The 24794-nt window shown below is 39.1% G+C and overlaps 1 protein-coding gene across 2 annotated transcripts in view; it reads left to right on the forward strand.

Moving 5' to 3' along the window:
• Window positions 1–6: 6 nt before the first annotated feature.
• The window catches only part of FCHSD2 (FCH and double SH3 domains 2), a 165732-nt gene continuing 140944 nt past the window's right edge, over window positions 7–24794 (forward strand). For both annotated transcript variants that reach the window (XM_005867107.2, XM_014540446.1), the window contains exons 1-3: window positions 7–237; window positions 2482–2579; window positions 22236–22281. In XM_005867107.2, the coding sequence (XP_005867169.1) occupies window positions 217–237; window positions 2482–2579; window positions 22236–22281 (165 nt within the window). In that variant the 5' untranslated portion in view covers window positions 7–216. The remainder of the gene's footprint in view (window positions 238–2481; window positions 2580–22235; window positions 22282–24794) is intronic.

The raw sequence follows: 24794 nt of genomic DNA on the forward strand, positions 1-24794 counted from the left end.
CGGGCCTGCCCGGCTCCTCCTTCTCTTCACTCTCGCCCGTGACCGGGTCCTCCTGCCGCCCGCCCTGCTCCCTCCGGGGCGAGTCCTCGTCCTCGTCCTCAAGCTCTCCTTTCAAACACGCACGCTTGCTGGGCCGGTCCCTCTTCTCGGCCCTTCTCCTTTCTCTTACCCCAGCTAACGCCGCCGTCGGGGGAGGATTGATGTCCCTTCAGCATCATGCAGCCGCCGCCGAGGAAGGTGAGGGTGCTGAAGGGAGGCTTTGGGGCTTTGGGGGGGATGCGTCCAAGGAACGCGGCTGGGGCGATCGCTGCGACCCCTCCCCCTTTCCGCAACGGGCCGTGCCCGCCGTAGCCTCTGGCTTGTCACCGAGTTGCTGCCGGTTCCAGACGGGTGAGGTGCCTTTCCCGATGAAGGGGCGGCCGGGGTTCGCCCTCTCCACCGCGGTGGACCCCCAGACATCTCACAAGAGTTTCGGGTGCACATTTGTGTGTGTGTGTGTGTGTGTGTGTGTGCGCGCGCGCGCATGGCAGTGCTGCTCGCTGCAAAGTGCATTCTCGGGGCTGCACTGAGGGGAGGCGGGGGAGCCCTTGCAGCTTTGCAGAGCCTTGTGCTTGTGTGATTGTTTAGTCTGCACCAGGTTGGAGCCCTCCAGCCGCTTGTCGCCATCCTCGCCCATTTGCAGATTTGCAGGGAATTTGTTTCCAGCCTAGCCTGAAGGTTTGGCCTGCTTTTCCCACGGGGCGGGCCGAAAAGAAGTTGGAATAGTCATCGCCCCCCATCCTAGGGATAAACAAGGTTTTAAGCATTGACCAGTCTTGCCATTCTCACCCCCCCCCATCCCCCTTCCCGTTCCCTTCCTCCGGTAGGGGACCTTGGGGGCGGTGGCAGTGCCCCTGGGAGAATGAGAATCCGGCGGTGCATGGCGTGTATCGCGATCTGGGCTTGGGGTGGGAGTGACGGGTCTCCGGGGTTGTCAGCAGCTTCCCTGCTGCGCCCCTTTGAGAACCGCCTCTCTGCCCTCTTCTCCAGCTTTCCCGAGGGCTGAGGCTGTGTTCTTGTCTTTTTAATCCTGCAGATGGTTACTCAGTGTCTACTCTGGGCGCTGGGTGGAGGAGGCTGTTCTATCCTCCCCTCGTGGGCAAACATTTACTGAATGCCTCACTTGTGTCTTCTTCCTTTTCTTTGTTTTCTTCTCCTCCCTTCCCTCTTCTCTTCTCTTCTCTTCTCTTCTCTTCTCTTCTCTTCTCTTCTCTTCTCTTCTCTTCTCTTCTCTTCTTTCTTCTTCCTCCTTCCCTTCCCTTCCTCTCCCTGCCCTTCCCTGTCCTTTCTCTCCCTTCTGAATCCGATTTCTCCAGTTATGGGTCTTTTTTCTTTCACACATGTACCCCCACCCCTCCGGGTAGTCCCGCTGCCACGGGGGGGATTCCAGGCCCACTGGACCTGGAACCCTGGGGTGCCGGCCTGGCGGGGCGAGGCACTGGCCAGCTTGCATTTGCTGTTCTAGCTGTTTGAAGTGGAGCCGCCACAGGAACCGACTTGCTGGGGAGGCTTAAAAGCATTGCATATCCCAGAAGGTCACTTTTGCTTTCTCCTTTGTGAGAAAGAGATTGTGATTTGATGCGCTGTCAGCAAGTGGAAGGCATCATCCTGAGACAGTGTGCTTTCTCGCAGCCATTATGGAATAATTTATGTAGTTGATTCAAGCATGTAACTTCATTATTGTGTACATTTCAGTCATTATATATTAGGCATTCTTATATACTCCTTTCTCCCGGTTCCACTCTGCTCACCATTTCTGGTGGTTAATGTCGTTGAATCCTTTTTGGAAGAAATAGAAGACAGAATCTTAAAACTTTAAGAAGACCTAGATATCTACTGAGCTCGTGCATGAAGTAGGATGATTGGCAGTTTATTTTGCACCTCTTTCATCTGTAGTTTTTATACTTGTGTATTTATATTTAACCTGTTTCCGGATATTTGTCTAGAATTTTTATTAAATATCTTTAGTTAACAAAATTAGGTGACAAATAATGGCTTTATGGCAGTGGTTCTCAACCTTACTAATGCCGCGACCCTTTAATACAGTTCCTCATGTTGTGGTGACCCCCAACCATAAAATTATTTTCGTTGCTACTTCATAACTGTAATTTTGCTACTGTTAGGAATCGTAATGTAAATATCTGATATGCAGGATGTATTTTCATTGTTACAAATTGAACATTATTAAAGCATAGTGATGAATCACAAAACAATATGTAATTATATATGTGTTTTCCGATGGTCTTAGGCGACCCCTGCGAAAGGGTCGTTCGACCCCCAAAGGGGTCGCGACCCACAGGTTGAGAACCACTGCTTTATGGTCTTCAGGGGAGAGGTGAGCAAGAGGTATATATTCTGACAAGTATTTAGTATTTTCCTTAAGTAGTTTTTGTTGTTGTTAAAGTTGCAGTAAGGTCTTCATAAATACCTGGTGTATTTTAGGTGAAAGTTACACAAGAACTGAAAAACATTCAAGTTGAACAGATGACAAAACTTCAAGCCAAACATCAAGCAGAATGTGACTTGCTTGAAGATATGAGGTAAGGTTATAGTAACTAGTTTGAACTTCTATATCTGTTTCAAAGAACCTTTCAGTTACCAAACCCCAGGAACTGATGATGGAATTTCCTTTTGGATTTCCTGCTTTAAGGCTGTTAGAGCTTTGACTCAGCTAGAAATTATTACTGGAACTAACACAATACAAGCTTTTTTTTCTTTTAGTGGGGGAACCTATAACGTACACATACTATTATGAAAAAACAAGGGTCTTAAAATTTACCTGTCAAAATATAGTCATTGAAGTAGAAATTCTTATTTAAATAATCTTTCTACTGAATTGTAACATTTATTGACCTTTACAATTTCACACAGATTTTTAGAGTAACACCTCTGGTTAATGGTTAATATCTGGGGGTGAGCCAGTCAACCTCAGATGAGTATATACTGGCATTATTTGTTAGAACATGACAAATATCACTTTGTCTTTGAACATTAAATTCAGTGGAAAATGTATCCTGTTTTATCATTAAAGTTACCTTTTTTCATATTCACAGTAACTTTAAATTTAAAAGATAAGACATTGTGTCAGCATTGTGAAAATCAGTATCTTTCTTTATAGAGGGAAGCATAACTCATTTTATTGAAACACCATTTTATTTCACAATCCTATAATACAAACCGATAGTTTAACCACCATACCTTGGTAAAGGGTGGAAAATGCTTTGCATGTTGAAACAGTATGGCTACAATTCTTACTTCCCTTTAGTAATATGTTTGTCGAATTGGAACTGGGCCTAAGCCTTATCAGTTGCCTATTTTTCCTATGGTGCACAACTTTATGTTGGTTTCATGAAAAGTATAAACTATATGTTGTTATAATAAAATTATATGTGTTTGGGTAGCTGAATTGTTTATAGCCCAAAGATTTTGATTTAAAGAGTTCCCTTTTCTCCCCCATGTTTAATTTATTAGGTACTATTCATGGGTATTTCTACTGTATACCTATATTTTCAGGGTTTCTACCTAAGACATATAGTCTCCAGTCTTGGATGTACCAAGATCATTGTTCTTTTTTAAATTCTGTATTTATTTCTTTTACTTTTCTTGTGGCCACAAGGAAGTTTTTAGACTTAAATAATTCCTGTACAAGACACCTGAAACTCTTCATATGGTTAAAAATGTAAAGTTTTTAACATCTATTAAGTGAACGAAGGTATTTTAGTAGAAGTTTCTAGATGAAGAAAGTAAATTTTCAGAAGCCCTTTAGGAAGGCAAAATTAGTGTGTAAGTAAAGATTCTCTTTTGGGTTTTGGATGGTCAGTGGTCATTAAGTCCTGTTGATTGTATCTTATAAAGACTTCTTGCTTGCATTTAAAAATTTTTTTCCTTCATTGCCTGTACCTTGGTACCAGAGCTTATGGTCAAATATATGGATACAGAATCATTGTCAAATTGATGTCAGTTGTTTGTATTATTGCTGACCCCATCACATATTACTTGCATTATTGCAGTAATGTTTTCCTATCTTTCAACCCCCCCCCCCCCATCCCTCCATTTAAGTCTATCTTCCACATTACCATCAGTTAGCTTTCGAAAAACATTGCTTATTATATATCAGGTTCTCTGTGCCTTCTGGATAAAGACCAAACACCTTGTCGTGGCCTTCTGCAACCCAGCTACAAGCTTCCTTTGCTGACTTAATTACTACCATTTCATGCCCATGCATCCTTCCTGCTTAATCTCCCTGCCCTGGCCCCTCAGGACTTTTGGTTATCTAATTGTGTTTTCTACATTCATGCCTTTGTAGTGTTGTTCTCTTTGCCTGCTGTGTCGTTCCTCCTGCTTTTTCACCTGGCAAATTCTGGTTACCATTACGTTTATAAGTTTGTTGTTCTCTGTGATCTCAAAGAATTTTGATTTTGCACATGCTTCTGGCTTTCCTCTTCATGAGAATTCCTTTAAGTTAGGGTCTAAATTACTTGTTTTGTGTCTTTGTACCCTTTATTGAGGCTGGCAGAATTGATAAACTTAATTGCATCATATTTTTTGTTTTGATTTTTAGAGAGAGGAAGGGGGAGAGAGAGAGAGAGAGAGAGAGAGGGAGAGAGAGAGAGAGAGATCTGAGAGAGAAACATCAATTGGTTGCCTCCCATACGTGCCCACTGGGAATTCAACCTGCCATCCTTTGGTGTGTGTGATGACACTTCAACCAACTGAGCCACGCCACCAGGCTGCACCTTATTTGTTTGTAAGTGGGGCTATAGTCTGTTGAGCTTGTGTTATACTTTGATTCACATGAGCACTTTAAAATGTACTGTGCTATTTGATGTAGTGCATATCAGTATTTATATACAACGTGTAAATACAGAGATTGTTGTTGCTGCAAGAATTAATGGGTTCTTCATTATTTTGAAGGAGTTAGTATATTCTTCTTTTATAGTAAATTGATAGAATGAATTCCTTCACTCCTATGTAGCTGTGGGCAGAATACTATATTACTTACTAAAATAGGAGTTTAGGTTTGCCTTTTTTAAAAATTGATTTCAGAGAGAGGAAGGAAGAGGGAGAGATGGCAACATCAATGATGAGAGAGAATCATTTATCAACTGCCTGCTGCGTACCTCCCACTGGGGAGCAAGCCTGAAACCTGGGCACATGCCCCAACCAGGAATCAAGACCAGGAACCAAACTGTGACCTCTTGGTTCAGAGGTTGACGCTCTACCACTGAGCAACCCCAGCCAGGCATTTTTCTGCTTTCAATGATAATACTGAATTGGAAGTTGAAAATTGCCTGCTCTTTAGTATTCATGATAACTTTAGTTACTTGAGGAGGGAGGAGGTCTGGCTTTTCTGGTCTGTTGTAGCAAGTGGAATGACCTTTTAAAAATTCATTAGAAATCTCTGAACTGGGGTTTTTGTATATGTTATTTTGAAAAGGATCTTGCCTGCTCTCACCTCCCTCCTCTCCCAAACCCTGCAGACAGCACTCCTTTTAACCTATGGCCCCCCAAACAGTGTTATTACTCAACTTAAGTGAGTGTGAATTTATTTAAAAAGGTGCAAATAGCAGATTATTCTTAATATAAAGAAATTAGTAGTGGAAACGTTTTTATGACTTTAAAAAAAGTTAAAAAAGAAAAAAAAGACCACAACACATTAAGCTGTAAATAGAATTTTATGCTTGGTTATTGCTAGTTCTTACCCCTCTCCCCTCTGCTCATCTTCTGGAATTTCGAAGGGAGGAAACCAATTATAATATGTATTTTTCCTTTGCTCTCTTCCTCTTTTTCAGTTCATTAGTTTCAGGGATACATTTGGAAGCTGGTCTGTTGGGAGAAAAGTATTGGAAGGAGAGATAACTCATTTGTTATTAATCAGGGACATTCCATGCTTTGGGGAGATTCTATTCTGAAGTGTTTCCTGTTGACTTTTGCTGTCAGCAGTAGACAAGCACACTTCACTCTCTTTTTAATTATTTTTTCCTCTCTTTGCTTTCTAAGGACACTTATAAGTAAGTTTCTAAATGCTGTAGTATGTATTGTTTATTAGTGTTATGTATTTAGTATTGTTTATTACTATGATGTGCTCTCAGTAAAGAAAGTTCTTTGCAAGCACCCACAATGTGAAGAAATATTCTTTTAGCAGACATTTTTAAGGTGTCATTATATAATATGGAGAAATCATGGGATTTTAGAGTCAGGTGGATATTATCACATTTGTTGATTTTTACAGATGAAAATGGAAACTGAGGCACAGTGAGATGAAATGAATCATATTAAGGAGGATCCTAAGATGGTTCTCCTAATTTCTAGACTAGTGCACTTACCTGTATTTCCCAAGTTTTTTAACCAAAGAACTCATCATGGTCTCATTTTTTGGAAACATTTTGCCTTTCAAAAAGTACATTTTAACTAATAGTTTGTTTTCCTATTTTTTACTTTTCATACCTTAAGCTGTCAGTCAGCTTTGAATCATATTTTAAAACTACTACCATGAAACTAGCCAGAAGGCAGATCCCTAAAACCTTACCTCAGAGAAGGCTGAGTGTATGGTTTCTCTCAGATGTTCTGAAAAAACTGAAACTGGCTCAAGAAGCACCTGTCCTTCCTTTGTTGACACCTGGAGGTCTAACGACGTCAAGTAAGGAATTACTGTACTATATGATACTTTCTCTCAACTGTAGTTTCACGGGAGTCACTGGGGATTGGATTCTGAAGTCTGCTCATGGATGCTCTGAGACTTTCATGTCTAGAAAGGAACTTTAGTGGTAATCTGGTCTAGAGGAATTTTTAAAAACAGGTTTATTGAGATATAATTCACATAACATACAATTAATCCATTTAAAGATTTTTAGTATATTCATAGGGCTGTACAGCGACCACTACACTTGAACTTTAGAACATTTTTGTCCTGCCTAAAAGAACCTCTAGCCGGCCAGTGTGGTTCAGTGGTTGATTCCTGGTCAGGGCACGTGCCCAGGCTGCAGGTATTATTCCCAGTAGGGGGCCCCAGGAATCAGCAGATTGATGTTTCTATTTCTCTCCCTCTCCCTTCTTCTCTCTAAAAAATGAATAAAATAACAAAATTAAAGAAAATCACAAAAACTCTGTACTTCTCCAGCCCTAAGCAATTACTTGCTCTCTATATAGAAATGGAATCTATATAAATGGAATCATACAATATGTGGTCTTTTTTGGCTGGCTTTTACTTGGCATAATGTTTTCAAGGTTCATCCATGCTGTAACATCAGTACTTCATTCCTTTCTGTTGCCAAATAATATTCCATTATATGGATATACCACAATTTATTAATCTAGTCATTAATCGATGGTTTGTTTGGCTATTATTAATAATGCTTCTTTGAACATTCATGTACAAATTTTTGTGTGTAATGTTTTTATTTATCTTGGGTATATACCTAGTGGTGGAATTGCTGGATCATATAGTAACTCTGTGAGGATCTTTCAAACTGTTTTCCAAGGTGGCTGTACCATTTTATATTCCTACTAGCAATAATGTATGAAGGTTCCAGTTTCTCCACATCTTTGCCAATGCTTGTGGTCTGTCTTTTGATTATAGAATTCTAGTGTGTGAATGGTATCATATTGTGGCTTTGATTTGTATTTTCCTAATAGCTTATGATTTTGAGCAGGGGTCCTCAAACTACGGCCCGCAGGCCACATGCAAATACAAATATTGTATTTGTTCCCGTTTTGTTTTTTTACTTCAAAATAAGATATGTGCAGTGTGCATAGGAATTTGTTCATAGTTTTTTTTTTAAACTATAGTCCGGCCCTCCAACAGTCTGAGGGACAGTGAACTGGCCCCCTGTTTAAAAAGTTTGAGGACCCCTGATTTTGAGCATTTTTTCATGTGCTTATTGGCCATTTGTATATCTTCTTAGGAGAAATGTCTATCCAAATCCTTTGCCCATTTTTTTAATTGAGTTATTTGTTGTTTTCTTATTGCGTTGTGAGAGTTCTATATACATATATATAAAATATATACACATACATATGTACATAAATATATATGTAAATATATATAAATAAATATATATAATCAGCTTTATGGTTTGCAAATATATACTGTATTTGCAGTATTTTCCCACTCTGTGGGAGAGTCACCTGAGGTGATTTTTACGTTCACTGAATTTTGGGAACCACTGAAGTGGTGGGAAGAAGAAGGACTTTGAAAGTAGACCAGAGATTGAAACTCAGCTCTGCCACTTATTAGCTGGGTTATCTTCAGCAAGAGGCTAAGGTTCTCTGAGCCTCATATTTTATGTATATAAAGCAAGGTTCATGCCCACCTTTTTGCTTTTCTGTAAGAGTTGAATGAGATATGTGAAATGCCCAGTGTGGTAGGTATTCAGCATTGGAAACTACTATTAGTGGAAATTGAAGGCTGGGAAGGATGTTGTCTTATTCAAGGCAATAGAAAAACTCATTGTGTCATTACTTCTAGAGAAGCACTGTTTTTACATTTTTACACTTTTGAAATCCAGATACTTCTTACAGTTGCTTTTGGCCATGATGCAGTTGTCATTGTCTCTTTAGGCAGAGAACTTGCAGAATAGGTATCAGCAGGCTTGGAAGAAAATCCCAGAGATAAAGGTTGGAATACAAATCTTGGAGCACCTGGGCTTTTGGTGACACAGATTATGATATTGTGTGGAGTCCTGGCCAGTGTGGCTCAGTTGGTTGAACGTTGTCCCGTGTATCAAAAGGTTGGTGGTTTGTGCCCTCGCTGGTTTGGCTCAGTGGATAGAGCATGGACCTGCAGACTGAAGGGTCCTGAGTTTGATTCCAGTCAAGGGCACATGCTCCGGCTGCAGGCTCAATCCCAGTAGGGGGCATGCAGGAGGCAGCCAATCAATGATTCTCTCTCATTGATGTTTTTCTCTCTCTCTCCCTCTCCCTTTCTCTCTAAAATCAATAAAAATATATATATTTTTTAAAAAGGATGCCAGTTTGATTCCCGGTCAGAGCACATGCCCAGGTTGTGGACTTGATCCCCAGTTGAGGTGCATGTGGGAGGTATCCAGTTGATGTGTCTCTCTCACATTGATGTTTTGCTTTCTCCCATTCTCCCTCTCCCTTCTTCTCTCCCTAAAATAAATGAACACAGCAACATATGATTTTGTGTGGGAAAACATGGGTATTGACTAATTCAAAAGAGTTCAAGTCTAAATGTGGCCAGTTTATGCACCAATTTATTTTATCTTTTAGAAATTATGCACAAGAGTAATACATGCTAAAAGTATAAGTTTAAAAGTTATTTTCAATAAGAATAAATAAAAATAGTAAGTGTCAGGCCATTCTATCAATTTAATTGGCAGCATTTTTCCATAGTGGAACATAATGTGTCTTGCAATTGGTGGTATTTTAGATATGATAAAAACTGGAAGCAGCAGATCAGGTACTGGACTCTGGTTTTTTCTTCACTTACTCAGCAATCATTGTTGCTTCTCAACCTAGTATTCTTTCAGACTAGAACTTAAAAGAGATGCAGACCATGAGATGGAGAATTTCTTAAAAACAGGGTTACAAAGAAAAAGATAAGTAGGACCATAAATATTTCTTTGAGAGAGAGGGGAGAAAAAAGATGACCTGATTTTAAAATTAAAAGAAAACATGAAACTTAACTGACTAAATGAATTTAAAAATTTTTTTTAAATATATTTTATTGATTTTTTTACAGAGAGGAAGGGAGAGGGATAGAGAGTCAGAAACATTGATGAGAGAGAAACATCAATCAGCTGCCTCCTGCACACTCCCTACTGGGGATGTGCCCGCAACCAAGGTACATGCCCTTGACCGGAATCGAACCTGGGACCCTTGAGTCTGCAGGCCGAAGCTTTATCCACTGAGCTAAACCGGTTAGGGCTAAATTTTAAATATATACTTCCACATGATGGTCAGTTGTGGAGGATACTAAGAATAGGAGATACAAACTAGGCAGAGGAAGAAAGAGGGAAATAGAGTTTGAGAGGGTCTAGTTAATAAAACTTGTCACAGACCACTGCTTACTTCAACTGAAAGAGTCGGGTTTTAATAATACCTCTTCCTATTACTATTTAATAACTTATGAACTCATAAACCATTGTTCATAGATCCTTATGTACTCCTAAAATTTGAAGATTTGGTTCTGAACGGGATAGCCATTGCAGCCCACTTCGGGGAGAGTTGCTTTATGATTTATAGACTTGAATGGAGGATACTTTCATGAACCAGATGGAATTAAACTAGGGACTAATAATGAGTGTTACCTACCACTTGGGTTAAGAATAGAGGGGTTGAAGAATGTTTGTGTGCATCCTTTCTTGATTTGGTCTTTTTAGCCACACCCAAATATATAAGTAGGATTGATGGTGAAGGTGATCTGTGTGGTAGGGTAGCTGTGATATACTGCAACTAACACTAGCTTAGAGGCATACAACCTGGCTTGAATTCTAGTTCTTAATTTCTTATTAACTGTGTGACTTTGGCCACAAGTCACCTAAATTTCTCTGAGCTTCATGTTTCTCATCAGTAAAATGGTAATAATTACATTTTATGGGATTATTTTTATAATGAAACACAGTAATGCATATAAAGACTCTCTTGCATAGTGTCTGGAACATAATAGATGCTCAGTAACTGCATGTGGACTGTGATTTTAGTTGTGAACATCAACTCAGAAATTATGTCTGTGACTTGTCATCCCCTAAGGCAGTGGTTCTCAACCTTCCTAATGCCGCGACCCTTTAATACAGTTCCTCATGTTGTGGTGACCCCCAACCATAAAATTATTTTCGTTGCTACTTCATAACTAATTTTGCACTACTGTTATGAATCGTAATGTAAATATCTGATATGCAGGATGTATTTTCATTGTTACAAATTGAACATAATTAAAGCATAGTGATTAATCACAAAAACAATATGTAATTATATATGTATTTTCCGATGGTCTTAGGCGACCCCTGTGAAAGGGTCAAATTATTTTCGTTGCTACTTCATAACTGTAATTTTGCTACTGTTATGAATCGTCATGTAAATATCTGATATGCAGGATGTATTTTCATTGTTACAAATTGAACATAATTAAAGCATAGTGATTAATCACAAAAACAATATGTAATTATATATGTGTTTTCCGTTGGTCTTAGGCGACCCCTGTGAAAGGGTCGTTTGACCCCCAAAGGGGTCGCGACCCACAGGTTGAGAACCGCTGCCCTAAGGAATTAACCTGTGGATTAAAAAATGTAATGGACCTCAAAGATAAACTGTTCAAGTGATTCTAAAGAATTTCCTTCACCAAATTCAGCAGTCCTGGGTACTATCCATCGCTCTGTGTGTTGGTAATGATTCTCCTCACTATTGCTGGATGGGTTCTGCAACTCCAAGCATGATATTCTCATGCAACAACTTTAGGTGGAAGAAGAGGAGGGAAGAACAGTGTCTCCTTATGCAGATTTTCCCTCCCTTCCTCCCCCCCTCCTTTCCTTCTATTAGTGAAGACAATGTCTATGAGAAATTATCCCAGCAGACTTTCCCTTATATCTCATTGGCTGAGTTTGCTTCGTATGCCCGTGCATGCTTAGCTGCGAAGGAGGCCGGGGATGTGATTATCTTCTTGTAGAGGTGGTTTTTGCCAGCAAGAAATAGGTGTTGGTTACCAGTAATATGGCTTTTGCCAGTTTGCCACAGGGACTCATTTCTCATTTACTCCTAGTGCTGGCCATAAAAGTGTAAAAAATATTTTGGGGTTAGATTGTGAAAGACACAGCTAGAATTCCAGTTGTCCCAGACAGATTGGGAATAAGATACTCTTTAGAAACCTTGTATCTCCTCCTTCCAACTACTTTTGAATTAAATGTCTTAGGTCAGGAGTAGGTTTTTGTATTGCCATAGGTAGGCCAGAGGCCAGGAATCTCTTAGGATTCTCCTCTTAGGAATCCCGGAGTGGTTAAATATCGTGTCACTTTTGGTCTTCTGATAATTTGGAGAAATGGTGCCTAAGGGCCCACCAGGCAGTTGTATTTTTGCTGCATTCCTTTTACTTCTCGGGTGAAAGCATTAATATGTAGCGAAGTGGTTAATCTGAAAGCAGGGAAGGACAAATAAGAGCAAAAATACTCCTAGCTGAATAATTTGCCCCTTGATTGAGGATTGGCCATTTAGTCTTCAAAGTATAAAGTATAAAGCCTTTTACCTGAGGAGCCCTGTGGTGGTAAGTCAGTGTTTTTCTTTGTAAATTCTTCGAATGTTCACTTGAATCCCACAGATGCTGTTCTGTTTTGTTGGTGTCAGTGTTCAGGAATGATCTGCTGCATAAGCAGGAATTAGTTTCTAAGTCTGGATTGTGCTGTTGGCTTTTCAGTGATTAATTTGGGAACTAGGCACAGAAACTTGTAACCCTCTGCTTTGTTCCGTTGCTGCAGATTTCCTGTCATGTGCTGGTCAGGACTAACTTAACAGAACTTGGCTGATATTCTTACTTCATTTTATTGTGTCCTCGAAGTATCCCTTGGTCATGCTTTATTTTAACATTTCACTTGGTCTCCTTTTTGGCATTCATGTATGAGTGTCTTGTCATCCAGATGTTTTCTGTTTTGTAAACTTTGCAATAATCCCAATTCAAAAAGAAAATGTTATTTCTGGTGTTATGCAAAGTATTAGTATGTCCATGTTCCCACAGGAAACAACTGGGAGTATATGTCCCTTGATTATATTTTAGAAGTATTTGTTTTCCCCCATTGGCGGCTGGAGAATGAGGGTGAGAGCCAGAGACTTTTTATTATATACCTTTTTTTAGTATGTTTTGAATTATTGAACTAAATATTCTCTACTCTCAAAACTAAAATTTAGTGATTTTGTATTGGTAACATTTTACTGCATGTCTGTTAATATAAATGTTGTAAAAATTCTTATTAGTTGAAGATAAAATATCATTTTAGGCTTTTAATTAGTTTTTAATGAAGTTTTTATTATTAATAGACTTTACAGTATATTTCCAATATGTATAAATATTAAGAATACTTGATTCACAAACTTCTCTTTTTCTTTTATTTTAAAAAAATTTTTATGTTAATCCTCACCCAAGGATATTTTTTCCATTGATTTTTAGAGAGACTAGAAGGGAGGTGAGAGGGTGGGGGAGAGAGAGAGAGAGAGAGAGAGAGAGAGAGAAACATCGATGTGAGAAAGACACATCTATTGGGTGCCTCCCATATGCCCCAGGGGGGACGGAGATGGAACCTGCAACCCAGATATGCCCTTGATTAGGAATCGAACCCGAGACCCTTCAGTGGGCAGGTTACCACTCTGTCCATTGAGCCACTCTGGCCATAGCACAAACTTCTCTTCATAAAATGACTGGTCTTTAGCTCGTTGTAGCTTGGAGTTGGGGAAACAGGCTGTGTGCTACTTTCCTTTCCTTCTAGAATTGTTTTGTCCCCAAAGAGGCAAACATTTAAGATGTTCCGATTCCTCTCTAGTTTCAAATTTTATTTTATCTGACTTTGTCCAAAGGTTTTACATTATAGTCATTTAAAATATTTTTTCTGTGGTAAGATATATTTTGCATTATTAGCCAACTTGCTCCATGGGGAACTGTTTAGTCTGTGTTACTATAGAGGTATTTTATATAAATAGTTTTCTCAGCTATATTGAGCTAATTGAATATTTTTAGTATTCTATTTTCAACTCTTGCATTTTTAGCTCTACCTCTTTCTGTTTTTCAAGTGGTTCTAGTTGTTACACCATGCATCTTTAATTTATCACTGTATACTTAGAGTTAATATTATACCACTCCACATAAGATGCTTACAAACAATTCAGTTCCTCCACCCCAGCCTTTGTGTTGCATACTTTATAAACCTTATAATACAATGTTAGTTGTGCTTTAAACACAGTTATCCTTTACAGAGATTAAGAGAAGGAAAGGGGTCTTTTATGTTTACCAATTTTAGCTCTCTTCTTTCCTTCCCAAGACCAGCACATAGTTTAGAGTTTCAATCTGGTATCATTTCCTTTTGGGCTGAAGAACTTCCTTCAGTTTCTAGTGCAGTTCTGCTGGTGACAATTCTCTTAGCTTTCACTTATCTGAAAGTGTCTTTACTTCACCCTGTTTTTGGAAGATAATTTTTGCTGGATATAGAATTCTGGGTTGACAGTTGGCCACTCCATTGTCTTCTGGGCTTTACTGTTTCTGATGGAAGTTAGCTGTTATTTATTTACTTGTTCTCTTCTGTGTAATGTGCCTCCCCTGCCCCCATAGCTTTTTCCTCATTATGTTTGGTTTTCTGCACGTTGAATATGATGTGAGCAATGGGGTATCTTCACTTGGACTGTACTGATTTTTTTTTAATCTATAGGTGATGTTTTTTAACAAAAATTGGGGATTTTAGGGTCATTATTTCTTCAAATATTTTTTTCTGCCCCATTCTCTGTTCTTTGCTTTTTGGACTCCGAGTACACATATGTTAAACTGATTTTAATCTGTGTTCTTTGGATTGGCTAATTTCTGTTTGTCTCTCCTCTGTAGTTTAAAATTGACCTTTAAGCCCATCCAGTACAGTTTGCATTTCTGATATTGTACCTTTAAATGCTAGAATATTTATAAAAGCTGTTTTAAAGCTCTTGCCTGCTGTTTCCAACATTGCAGTCATGCCATGGTCTGTTTCCATTGAATGCTTCTGTGATTATGGGTCATGTTTTCCTGCTTATTTGCATATTTAGTAATTTTTTATTAATCGGGCATGTGGATGACACATCATAAGAAGTCTCTGTTGTGTTGTCTTTCTTTAGAGCAGCGGTTCTCAACCTGTGGGTCGCGACCCCTTTGGCAGTCGAACGACCCTTTCACAGGGGTCGCCTAAGACCATCCTGCATATCAGATATTTACATTACGATTCATAACAGTAGCAACATTACAGTTATGAAGTAGCAACGAAAAGAATTTTATGGTTGGGTCACAACATGAGGAACTGTATTTAAAGGGCCAGAAGGTTGAGAACCACTGCTTTAGAGAGTGTTGAATTTGCAGGCTTCAACTGAAAGCCTGAATGCCCAGGGTGTACAGCTGTGTCTCCACCCTGGCTGACCTGGAATTCCACTTTAAAAAAAATGTTTTTATTGATTTTTAGAGAGGAAGGGAGAGGGATAGAGAAATAGAAACATCGATAACAGAGAAACATCATGGATTGGCTGCTTCCTGTACAACCCCTACTGGGGATCAGTCCTGCAACCCGGGCATGTGTCCCAACTGAGAATGGAACCTTTGACCTCTTGGTTCCCAGGTCAACAATCCACCACTGAGCCACACTGGCTGAATGAATTCCACTGTTTTGCAGAAATGTGCAGCTTCTGGTATTTGTTCAGCTCTCAGGCGTAACTTTACTACACCTCATGGAATCTCACCCTGGCTTATTTGTAGCTCAGTACTCAGAAGAGGGTGATTAAGGGACCCCCCCCCCCAATGCAGATTTCTGGGGCCACCCCTTTTGCATTGTTGCTTCCTTTCCAGTATCTGTCCTATCCATTCTAGCCCACTCCAGTAGCCTAGAACTGGGATCTCTGCCTCTCAGTTCAGTGAGACCATCATGCTTGGCTGAGGCTCCACTTCCCTGTGGTACAGTTGGGAAAGGGTCCCAGGCAGAAAGCTGGAGCGATTGTGATTCACACCTCCTGTGTGCTGGCTGTTTCATACCTGAACAGAGCAGAGTTATATATTTTATCCAGTTTTATGGATAGTGCTTAGGAAGGCTAGTCTGGTGCTAGTTACTTCATCATGGCGAGAGATGGAAGTCTACTTCTCAGATGTATTGGAGGAAGATATTTAACTGTCTTTAAATACATAAGTAAAATTATGTATTTATGCATATTTAATATCTATATAATCTTAATCCTCTGCTTTTGGATATATGAGTTTAGATACTCCATATCTAAATGTATGTATACTGTAGCATAGGAATTTTTTAACAGCTTTATTAAGATATAATTCACATACTATGTAATTCACTCATTTAAAATGTATAATTTGGTGGCTTTTGGTATATTCATCCATTACCATATAAACTTGAGAACATTTGCATTACCACACACACAAAAACCCCACATCCCTTAGCCATTATCCTTCCCCTCTCCCTCCATTTGCCCAGCCCTAGGCAACCACTAATGTACTTTCTATAGATTTATTTGTTATAGGCATTTCATATACATGAAATGGTACAATATGTGGTCTGTTGTAATTGGGTTCTTTCACTCAACATAATGTTTTCAAGGTTCATTAATGTTGTAGCATCTATCAGTACTTAATTCCTTTTTATTGCTAAATAATATTCCATTGTTTGTATAAATCACATTTTATTAATTCATTTATCAGTTGAACATTTGGATTGTTTTGCTTTTGTCTACTGTGCATAACATTTCTATGAACATTCATGTGTAAGTTTTTTTCATGTATATCTGTTTTCATTTCTCTTGGGTTATGCCTAAGAGTAGAATTGCTGAGTAATCTGTTTTACTATTCTAGCAACTGCCAGACTGTTTTTCAAAGGAACTATACCATTTTACATTCTCACCAGCAATGTATGAGGGTTCCGATTTCTCCATATCCTGTCAATATTTGCTTTTGAACATTAATTATATTAGTATATCAAAGCCTCCTAGCAACTATGCATTATATTATTATTAGACTAGAGGCCCGGTGCATGGATTTGTGCACCGATGGGGTCCTTTGGCCTGGCCTGTGGGGATCAGGCTGAAACCGGCTCTCTAACATCCCCCGAGGGGTCCCGGATTACAAGAGGGCGCAGGCCAGGCCGAGGTACCCCACCGGTGCACGATTGGGGCTGAGGAGGGGCCACGGGAGGGCTCCAGGGTGTGTCTGGCCCATCTCGCTCAGTCCTGATCAGCTGGACCCCAGCAGCAAGCTAACCTACTGGTTGGGGCATCTGCCCCCTGGTGGTCAGTGCACGTCATAGCGACTGGTTGAACTGTCGGACACTTAGTATAGGCTTTTATTATATAGGAACAAAGAACTAAGAAATGGAAGAACTGGGTTTTAACCTGGGTTTATGTGACTTTAAATTTTAAGCTCTTCCTCTCATTGAAAACTATCTCTACAGATGTAGCTGTTAAAATCAAGTGAAATTTTCATAGTATTCCAAGCAGTGAGAGAGCCTATGTAGATATTTTCTCAGCCTTTATTGTATCTTGGCAGAACTCCATTGAACCTAGAACATCTTTTCCCTGGTTTTGATAGCTGTTTTCTTGAAAATAGAAGACAGTTATCTTTCCCTCAGGATTATTTTAAATAATTGGGAGCACAGCATTTTCAGTGCCCACCATGTCCAGACATTGTAGATCAGCGGTTCTCAACCTGTGGGTCGCGACCCCTTTGGCGGTCGAATGACCCTTTCACAGGGGTCGCCTAAGACCATCCTGCATTTCAGATATTTACATTACGATTCATAACAGTAGCAACATTACAGTTATGAAGTAGCAACGAAAATAATTTTATGGTTGGGTCACAACATGAGGAACTGTATTTAAAAGGCCAGAAGGTTGAGAACCACTGTTGTAGATGGAGGATGTAGTATCTTGTTTCAAGAACTGCCACGTAGAATAGACACCAAGGAAGAGGTGTAAGATTCAGTGCCCTGCATAACTTTCAGTCTGGCTGAGTAGTACAGGAGTGGAAGAAGGTCATTGTTTGGGGTTTCATGATTTTGTTTCTGTTTTTTCAGATCCAGGATTGTTGAAAGATTGTGTGAAACACTGAGCTTTTAGGGATTGTTTGGCTCTTCTGATAACTATATATGGGGTTTAGGTTAGATTTTGAGTTATTTCCATAGTTGAAAATGCCCTTACCTGTCTTTTTTGCTGTAAGTTAAGACCAGACAGTTTTGTGCTGACTGAGTGAAGGAGACAAAGTTTCTGAATGAACATAAGATGAACATGGTGTTCAAAGGTGAACTTGATTATGAATCTCCTGACAACATGGTTTTGGCAACTTGGTTAGTATTGATAAATCTTAATGGAAAATCATGTTTTTATAGTCACGCACCACATAACTTATTATGTAGCAAGGTGTTGTTTTTTTTTTGGCTACTTAATTATGTTTATTTTCAACTTTTTGGCAACGTACATAAAATAAAAATATTCCATGAATAGCTTATAATCAGCTCATATTGGGTGGTAGAAATGTATATAATCTCATGATACTTTATATTAGTAAACTCACTTTAATGGAAAAAATTCTTTACATGTTAGAAACCAATATGTTACAAAAGTTACTGAAATATTCCTTACCTAGAATATAAATTTCTGTTAGTCCATTACAATGTTCCATTTTGTATAGCTATATGCATGAAAACAAATATTCTCCTGAGGAGACATCATAATCCTAAATTTGCTTTCAGGAAAATGACCAGATTTCAAAGTTCCATTAATTTATAAAAAAAATATAAACGAATAATAACAAATTGTAAAACTTTGTTAAAATTTTTAAATGGTTTTGACAATGGCCTATTTTGTTAATATGGCTTTTGTCATTGATCTAGGTCTAGTCTTTATATGTTAGTACACATGTATTGGAAGTAAGTCTTCAAAACTATCCATTATACATTTTTATCATTTTAAGGGAGGAGAAAGCAAGGAAAAAGACTTCAGTGTTTAATTTTATGTAAGTAACTGCCAGGCTGAAGGCTGTGAAAGGTTTATGATGTATCTTTCAAATGTACAATGTAATTCATGGATAAAGGAGTAAGATATATCTTGCAGTAAATATGTTTAAAGACAAATCATGTAGTAAAAGATTGCGTTAACTTAAATGGCAGAAATTTTCATTTGATTACAATGTTTTCTCTGCCATGATCTGAAAGGAATATGTGTCCCACTTTAATAAAAAATTATCTGACTAATAAATGTCGCCCACTCTTTCTCTGGCAAAGAAAACTTGGCATCTTAAATTGGGTCTTGAATGATATATCATAGATGAAACATTTAAAGTCATGGTGTTCAAAGGTGAGCTTGATTATGAATCTCCTGACAAGATGGTTTTGGCAACTTGGTTAGTATTGATAAATCTTAATGGAAATTAATGTGTTTATAGTCATGCACCACATAACAAAATTTGGGTCAACGCCGGACTGCATATACGAAGATGGTCCCGTCTATAATAATAAAAGTGTAATATGCAAATCGACCGAACGACCAAACAGCAGGACGACCTCCGGATGACCTTCCGGACGACCATGCTATGACACCCACTGGCGCCAGGCCAGCCAAGGCGGGTGCGATGCGATTGGTCGGGGGCCCGGCCATTGCCCCATGATCACCCTGCAGAGCGAGGCCTAGGCCACCAGCCAGCAGGGTGATTGATCAATCGGGGGGCTCCACGATCGCCCCAAAGAGGGAAGTCCAGGCTACCCGGCCGTTGTGCTGCAGCAGTTAGCCTGGGCCTCCCTCTGCAGGGGCAATCCATCATGAAGCCCCGGCCAACATGGGTGGGACCTACCTCTCTGGAGTGATCGATAGTGGGGCTCCCGGACTGTGAGAGGGCACAGGCTGGGCTGAGGGGGACCCTCCCCCACCCCCGAGTGCACGAATTTCATCCACCAGCCCTCTAGTAAGATATAATGGAGCTGACAATTTTCTATTGCCTAGCAGTGTTGTAGTGTTGTGGCACAACACATTGCTTACATGTTTGGGATGATGCTGGTGTAAACAAACCTACTGCACTGCCAGTGGTATAAAAGTATAGCACATATAATTATGTACAGTACATAATACTTAACAATGATAATAAACAACTGTGTTACTAGTTTATGTATTTACTATACTATACTTTTAATCTTTATTTTAGAGTGCAATCTTTCTTATAAAAAAAGTTGGTTGTAAAACAGTATGCTGTATTACACACAGCTGCCTCATACAACTTGTGTTTACCATATCTCTTGATTGCATTATTTTAATCTTGTGTTTGATTTAATCTTGTGTTATTGTGTACAGTAACATGCTGTATAGACTTGTAGCCTAGGAGCAATGGGTTTAATCATATAGCCTAGGTGTGTATAGACCATACTACCTAGGTTGTGCAAGTGCACTCAATGATGTTCATACAATGACAAAATTGCCTAATGGCACATTTCTCAGAATATGTTCCTGTTAAGGGGTGCATGACTGTGCTTAAAAATGCAGTTTTATGTGGTACATCTACACAATGGAATGCTACACTGCTGTAAAAAAGAAGGAATTCTTAACATTTGCAACAGCATGGATGAAACCGGAGAGCATTATGCTAAGTGAAATAAGCCAGTCAGAGCAAGATAAATATCACATGATCTTACTCATTTATGGAATATAGTGAACAACATAAACTGATGAACAAAAATAGAACCAGAGTTATAGAAGCATCGAACAGACTGCCCAACCTATGAGGGAAAGTGGGGGGTGAGGGGGTAAGAGATCAACCAAAGGACTTGTATGCATGCACATGAGCATAACCAATGGACACAGACAGGGGGGTGAGGGCATGTGCTGAGGGGTAGGGGCAGCCAGGAAGAGGTCAATAGGGTAAAAAGGAGACTCATGTAATACTTTAAACAATAAAGAATTTTTTTGAAAATGCACTTTTTGTTGGGGGTGTTTAACGCCCTTTTCCTCAGGGTTTTTTTGTGTGTGTGTGGGTCACGATATCAGCACTTTTGAAGAATAAGAGGACATACTAATCTCCTATCATGTAGTTTTTACTGAAATGACCTGAATACTATTTAAAGGATGCAATGTTAGAAAGCATTGGGAGATTTCTTGTGACTCTCTTCATATTAGGCCCTGGGCTATTCATGACAAACTTGGACTTTGATTTCTTTGTGATAAAATTATCTCTTTTCAGGTAACTCAGTTTGATGACATTTTATTTTACTTTATTTATGGTGCATCAAGAGCTGAAAGGAAAATAAGATTAAAGATGTCCAAATAAAACAAGTCAGTTGGTCAACACATGCAACTAGAAAAAAAAAAAGGCTTTATGGCTTTATTTATTTATTTATGCATTTATGTAATTATTTATTAAAGAAAGGGATTTAAAAAATGTTCTTAAATTGAGTTTAGAGAGAGAGGAAGGAAGAGGGAGAGAGAAAAACAATGTGAGAGGGAAACGTTGATCAGTTGCCTCCCATAGTGCCCCAACAGGGAATCGAACCCACAAGCTTTTGGAGTACGGGATGATGCTCCAGCCAACTGAGCAGCCAGGCCAGGGCAAAGCAGCTTTATTTAGGCTGCATTTGATAAATATGAGAGGTGATGCTCCACACTTTTTGCTGTCATATCTCCGCCTTAATGAAGTGCTTTTAAGAGCACACATATCTGGCATGCATAGGAAAGTCTTTACTCAGACTATTCAAGGTAAATTGTGCATATTATATATATCATTGACTCTACCTTGTCTGTGGTTTATAAGGTACACTGTTATTTCATTACTGTTGCCATAGAAGAAAATACTACCAATAATTATTAAAAGATGAATCCCAATGTATAATAAATGTTAAAATGTGAAAAGTGTTTGCTGTAGAATCTATGAAATATACGGGTATGGAAAGGGTGCTCCCATCGTACCACACATGTAGTAGCCTTGTACTTTGTTTTGTAACTCTTGTAAAAAACTGGGAAGAAGGAAATGATTTGACTATTTTTTCATGATGAGAAGCTGCTCAGAATTTGATTTTAAACTTGTTTTCTGTAGTTCCCTCTACATTGGTTAAGTTAGTAAATTTTCTTTTATTTTAGTGCCTCCTGTGCACTTGCCATTCTAATAGCAATAGCTAACATTTATATAGCATTTATTATGTGCTAGACACTGTTTTGAGCACTTTATATATTTTAATTAACTAAATTTTACATTACCCCTGCAAGGTGGGTATTGTTACTGTCCCCATTTTACCAAAGGGGAAACTGAGGCACAGAGAAGTCAAGTGACTTGACCAAGGTCATACAGCTAGTAAGTGGTGGAGCTAGGATTTGAATGTAGATTGTCTGACTCCAGAGGAGTCTGTGATGTCAGCAGTATTCCTAGGCACATAAGATGAATGAAAATGGTTCCTTTCCTTAACACAGCTTAGCAGGTACAATTTGAGGGTGTGGTGGTAAATTTACATGACATTATTATAATACTTTTGGTAATGAATTTTTATTTGTGTTTTTAGGACATTCAGTCAGAAGAAGGCTGCTATTGAAAGAGAATATGCACAGGTAAGCTTGGATATGGAGGGCCCATCCTAGGTATACCTGTTCTTTATAAGGTTCAAGGGCAGATATGTTTGTTGGAGAGAAGCCTTGGTATCCCTGCATTCTCCTTTTCTTCATAGTTCTGGCTAACCCCTTTTACTCCATTTGAATCTTCATGACTACAAAGAAGGTCATGAATCGAACCTTTTGGATGGAGATAACACTTAGAGTATTTACAAATATAAATAAGAATAATAATAATAATTTATTCTCCCTTATATATCCCATTCTGCAGTTTTATGAGAAGTTAATTGTTATTTTTGTACAATCAGGCATTTTTTCTCATTAGGTCCTTGTTGATAGAGAATGGTGTGCTTTCAATGGATGGTATGGCACAGAAAATTTAAGCATTTAAAAAAATTTTTTTAAATTAGAATCAGACAGCTAAATGTGCCAAGAAAAATTATATTGATATATCATTTTATGGATATGTAAGAATTAATAACTTACCCTTCCTTGGACAAAAACAACTTAACATAATTTGGAAATTTGGCCCTTGTAAGCAATTACTTTCTATGTGAAGTAGAATTCTAAAATAGATCGCTCCCCTCCACCCCCAAAATATGATACCCCTTCAAAAAATTAGTATTTATAACAACATTTAAAAATACTGGAGAATATTAGAAGGAAAAATTAATACCCAGGAAATGCTGGACATGCTAACCACTATTGCTACTGCTGCTATTGATAGCCTACATAATAAAAGCCTAATATACAAAGTGTCCGGTCGTCCGGTCATTTGTTCAATCAAAGCGTAATATGCTAATGATATACTAAGGCCACTCAACTGCTCACTATGACATGCACTGACCACCAGGGAGCAGACAGTCGACTGGTTGACCAGTCGCTATGACGTACACTGACCACCAGAGGGTAGATGGTCGACCAGTCAACCAGTTGCTATGATGTGCAATGACCTCCAGGGGGCAGATGCTCCGATCGGTAGGTTAGCTTGCAGCTGGGGTCTGGCTGATGGGGACTGAGTGAGATGGGCCGGACACACCCTGGAGCCCTCCCGTGGTCCCTCCCTGGCTGGCCAACCTCCTTCGTCCCCTGAGGGGTCCTGGACTATGAGAGGGCACAGGCTGGGCTGAGGGACCCCCCCCCCCCCCCCCGCTTAGTGCACGAATTTCATGCACCGGGCCTCTGGTTATATATAATGCTGCTGTAGACATTCACATATTAGTCTTTATTTGGACATATGTTGTTAAAATCTTGAGTGTATACCTAGGATTGGAATTACCAGGTCATTAGGTAAGTTTATGTTTAACTTTTTAAGAAATGACCAAACTGTTTTTCAGATTGGCTGTACAATTTTCATTCTCACCAGCAATGTATGGAGGTTCCAGTTGTTCCATATCCTCATAAATATAGGGCGTCCCCCAAAATGTATACACAAACTTGGAATAATTTTAAGGTCGTGTTTACTAAAATACATTTCATTTTCAAAATTGAGCTATCAGCTGTTAAAGTGTGTATACATTTTTTGGGGACACCCTGTACTTACCATTGTCTGTCTTTCTAATTACAGCTATTGTTGTGACTGAAATCATTATGAATAGTGCCTGTGCAAACATTCTTGTATGTGTCTTTTGGTGACTATGAATGTTGTCTATTGGATATATTCCTAAGGAGGAGATTTGCTGTGTCATAAGGTATATGTTCAGCTTTGGAAGATATTATGCAATGGTTTCAAAGTGATTGTTGCAATCACTACCAGCAGTGAATGAGAGTTGTAGTTGCTTTAAACCCTTAGTTTTGTCGTGTGTGTGTTTTTTTTTTTTTTTAGCCTGTCTGGTGTAAATTGGGGTAAATAATTGTGGATTTGATGAGCATTTTCTAGATGACTAATGAAGCTGAGGAACTTTTCATATGTTAATTGGACATTTGGGTGGTTCATTTAGAGAAGAACCTGTTAAAGTCTCTTATTGGCCTTTTTCTTAATGATTTATAGTGTTTATATGTTCTGCATTTGAATCCTTTGTCAGATGTACAGGAGTGGACAAAAGTAGGTTTACAGTTGTGAGTACACGAAACACAATTTATTCTTTTTTCCCCCTTTATTGATTAAGGTATTACACATGTCCTTATCCCCCCATTGCCTACCCACCCCCAACCCCCACTTGTGCCCTTACCCCTCTAGTGTCTGTGTCTATTGGTTATGCTTATATGCATGCATACAAGTTGTTTGGTTGAGCTCTTACCTTTCCCACCCCCTTCTTCTGCCTTCCCTCTGAGGTTTGATGGTCTGATCGATGCTTCTCTGTCTCTGGATCTGTTTTTGTTCATCAGTTTATGTTGTTCATTATATTCCACAAATGAGTGAGATCATGTGATATTTATCTTTCTCTGATTGACTTATTTCGCTTAGCATAATGCTCTCCAGTTCCATCCATGCTGTTGCAAATGGTAAGAATTCCTTTTTTTTTTTTTTTACCGCAGTGTAGTATTCCATTGTGTAGATGTACCACAGTTTT

Source organism: Myotis brandtii, unplaced genomic scaffold, assembly GCF_000412655.1.
Source record: "Myotis brandtii unplaced genomic scaffold, ASM41265v1 scaffold244, whole genome shotgun sequence".
NCBI classification, from domain to species: Eukaryota; Metazoa; Chordata; class Mammalia; order Chiroptera; family Vespertilionidae; genus Myotis; species Myotis brandtii.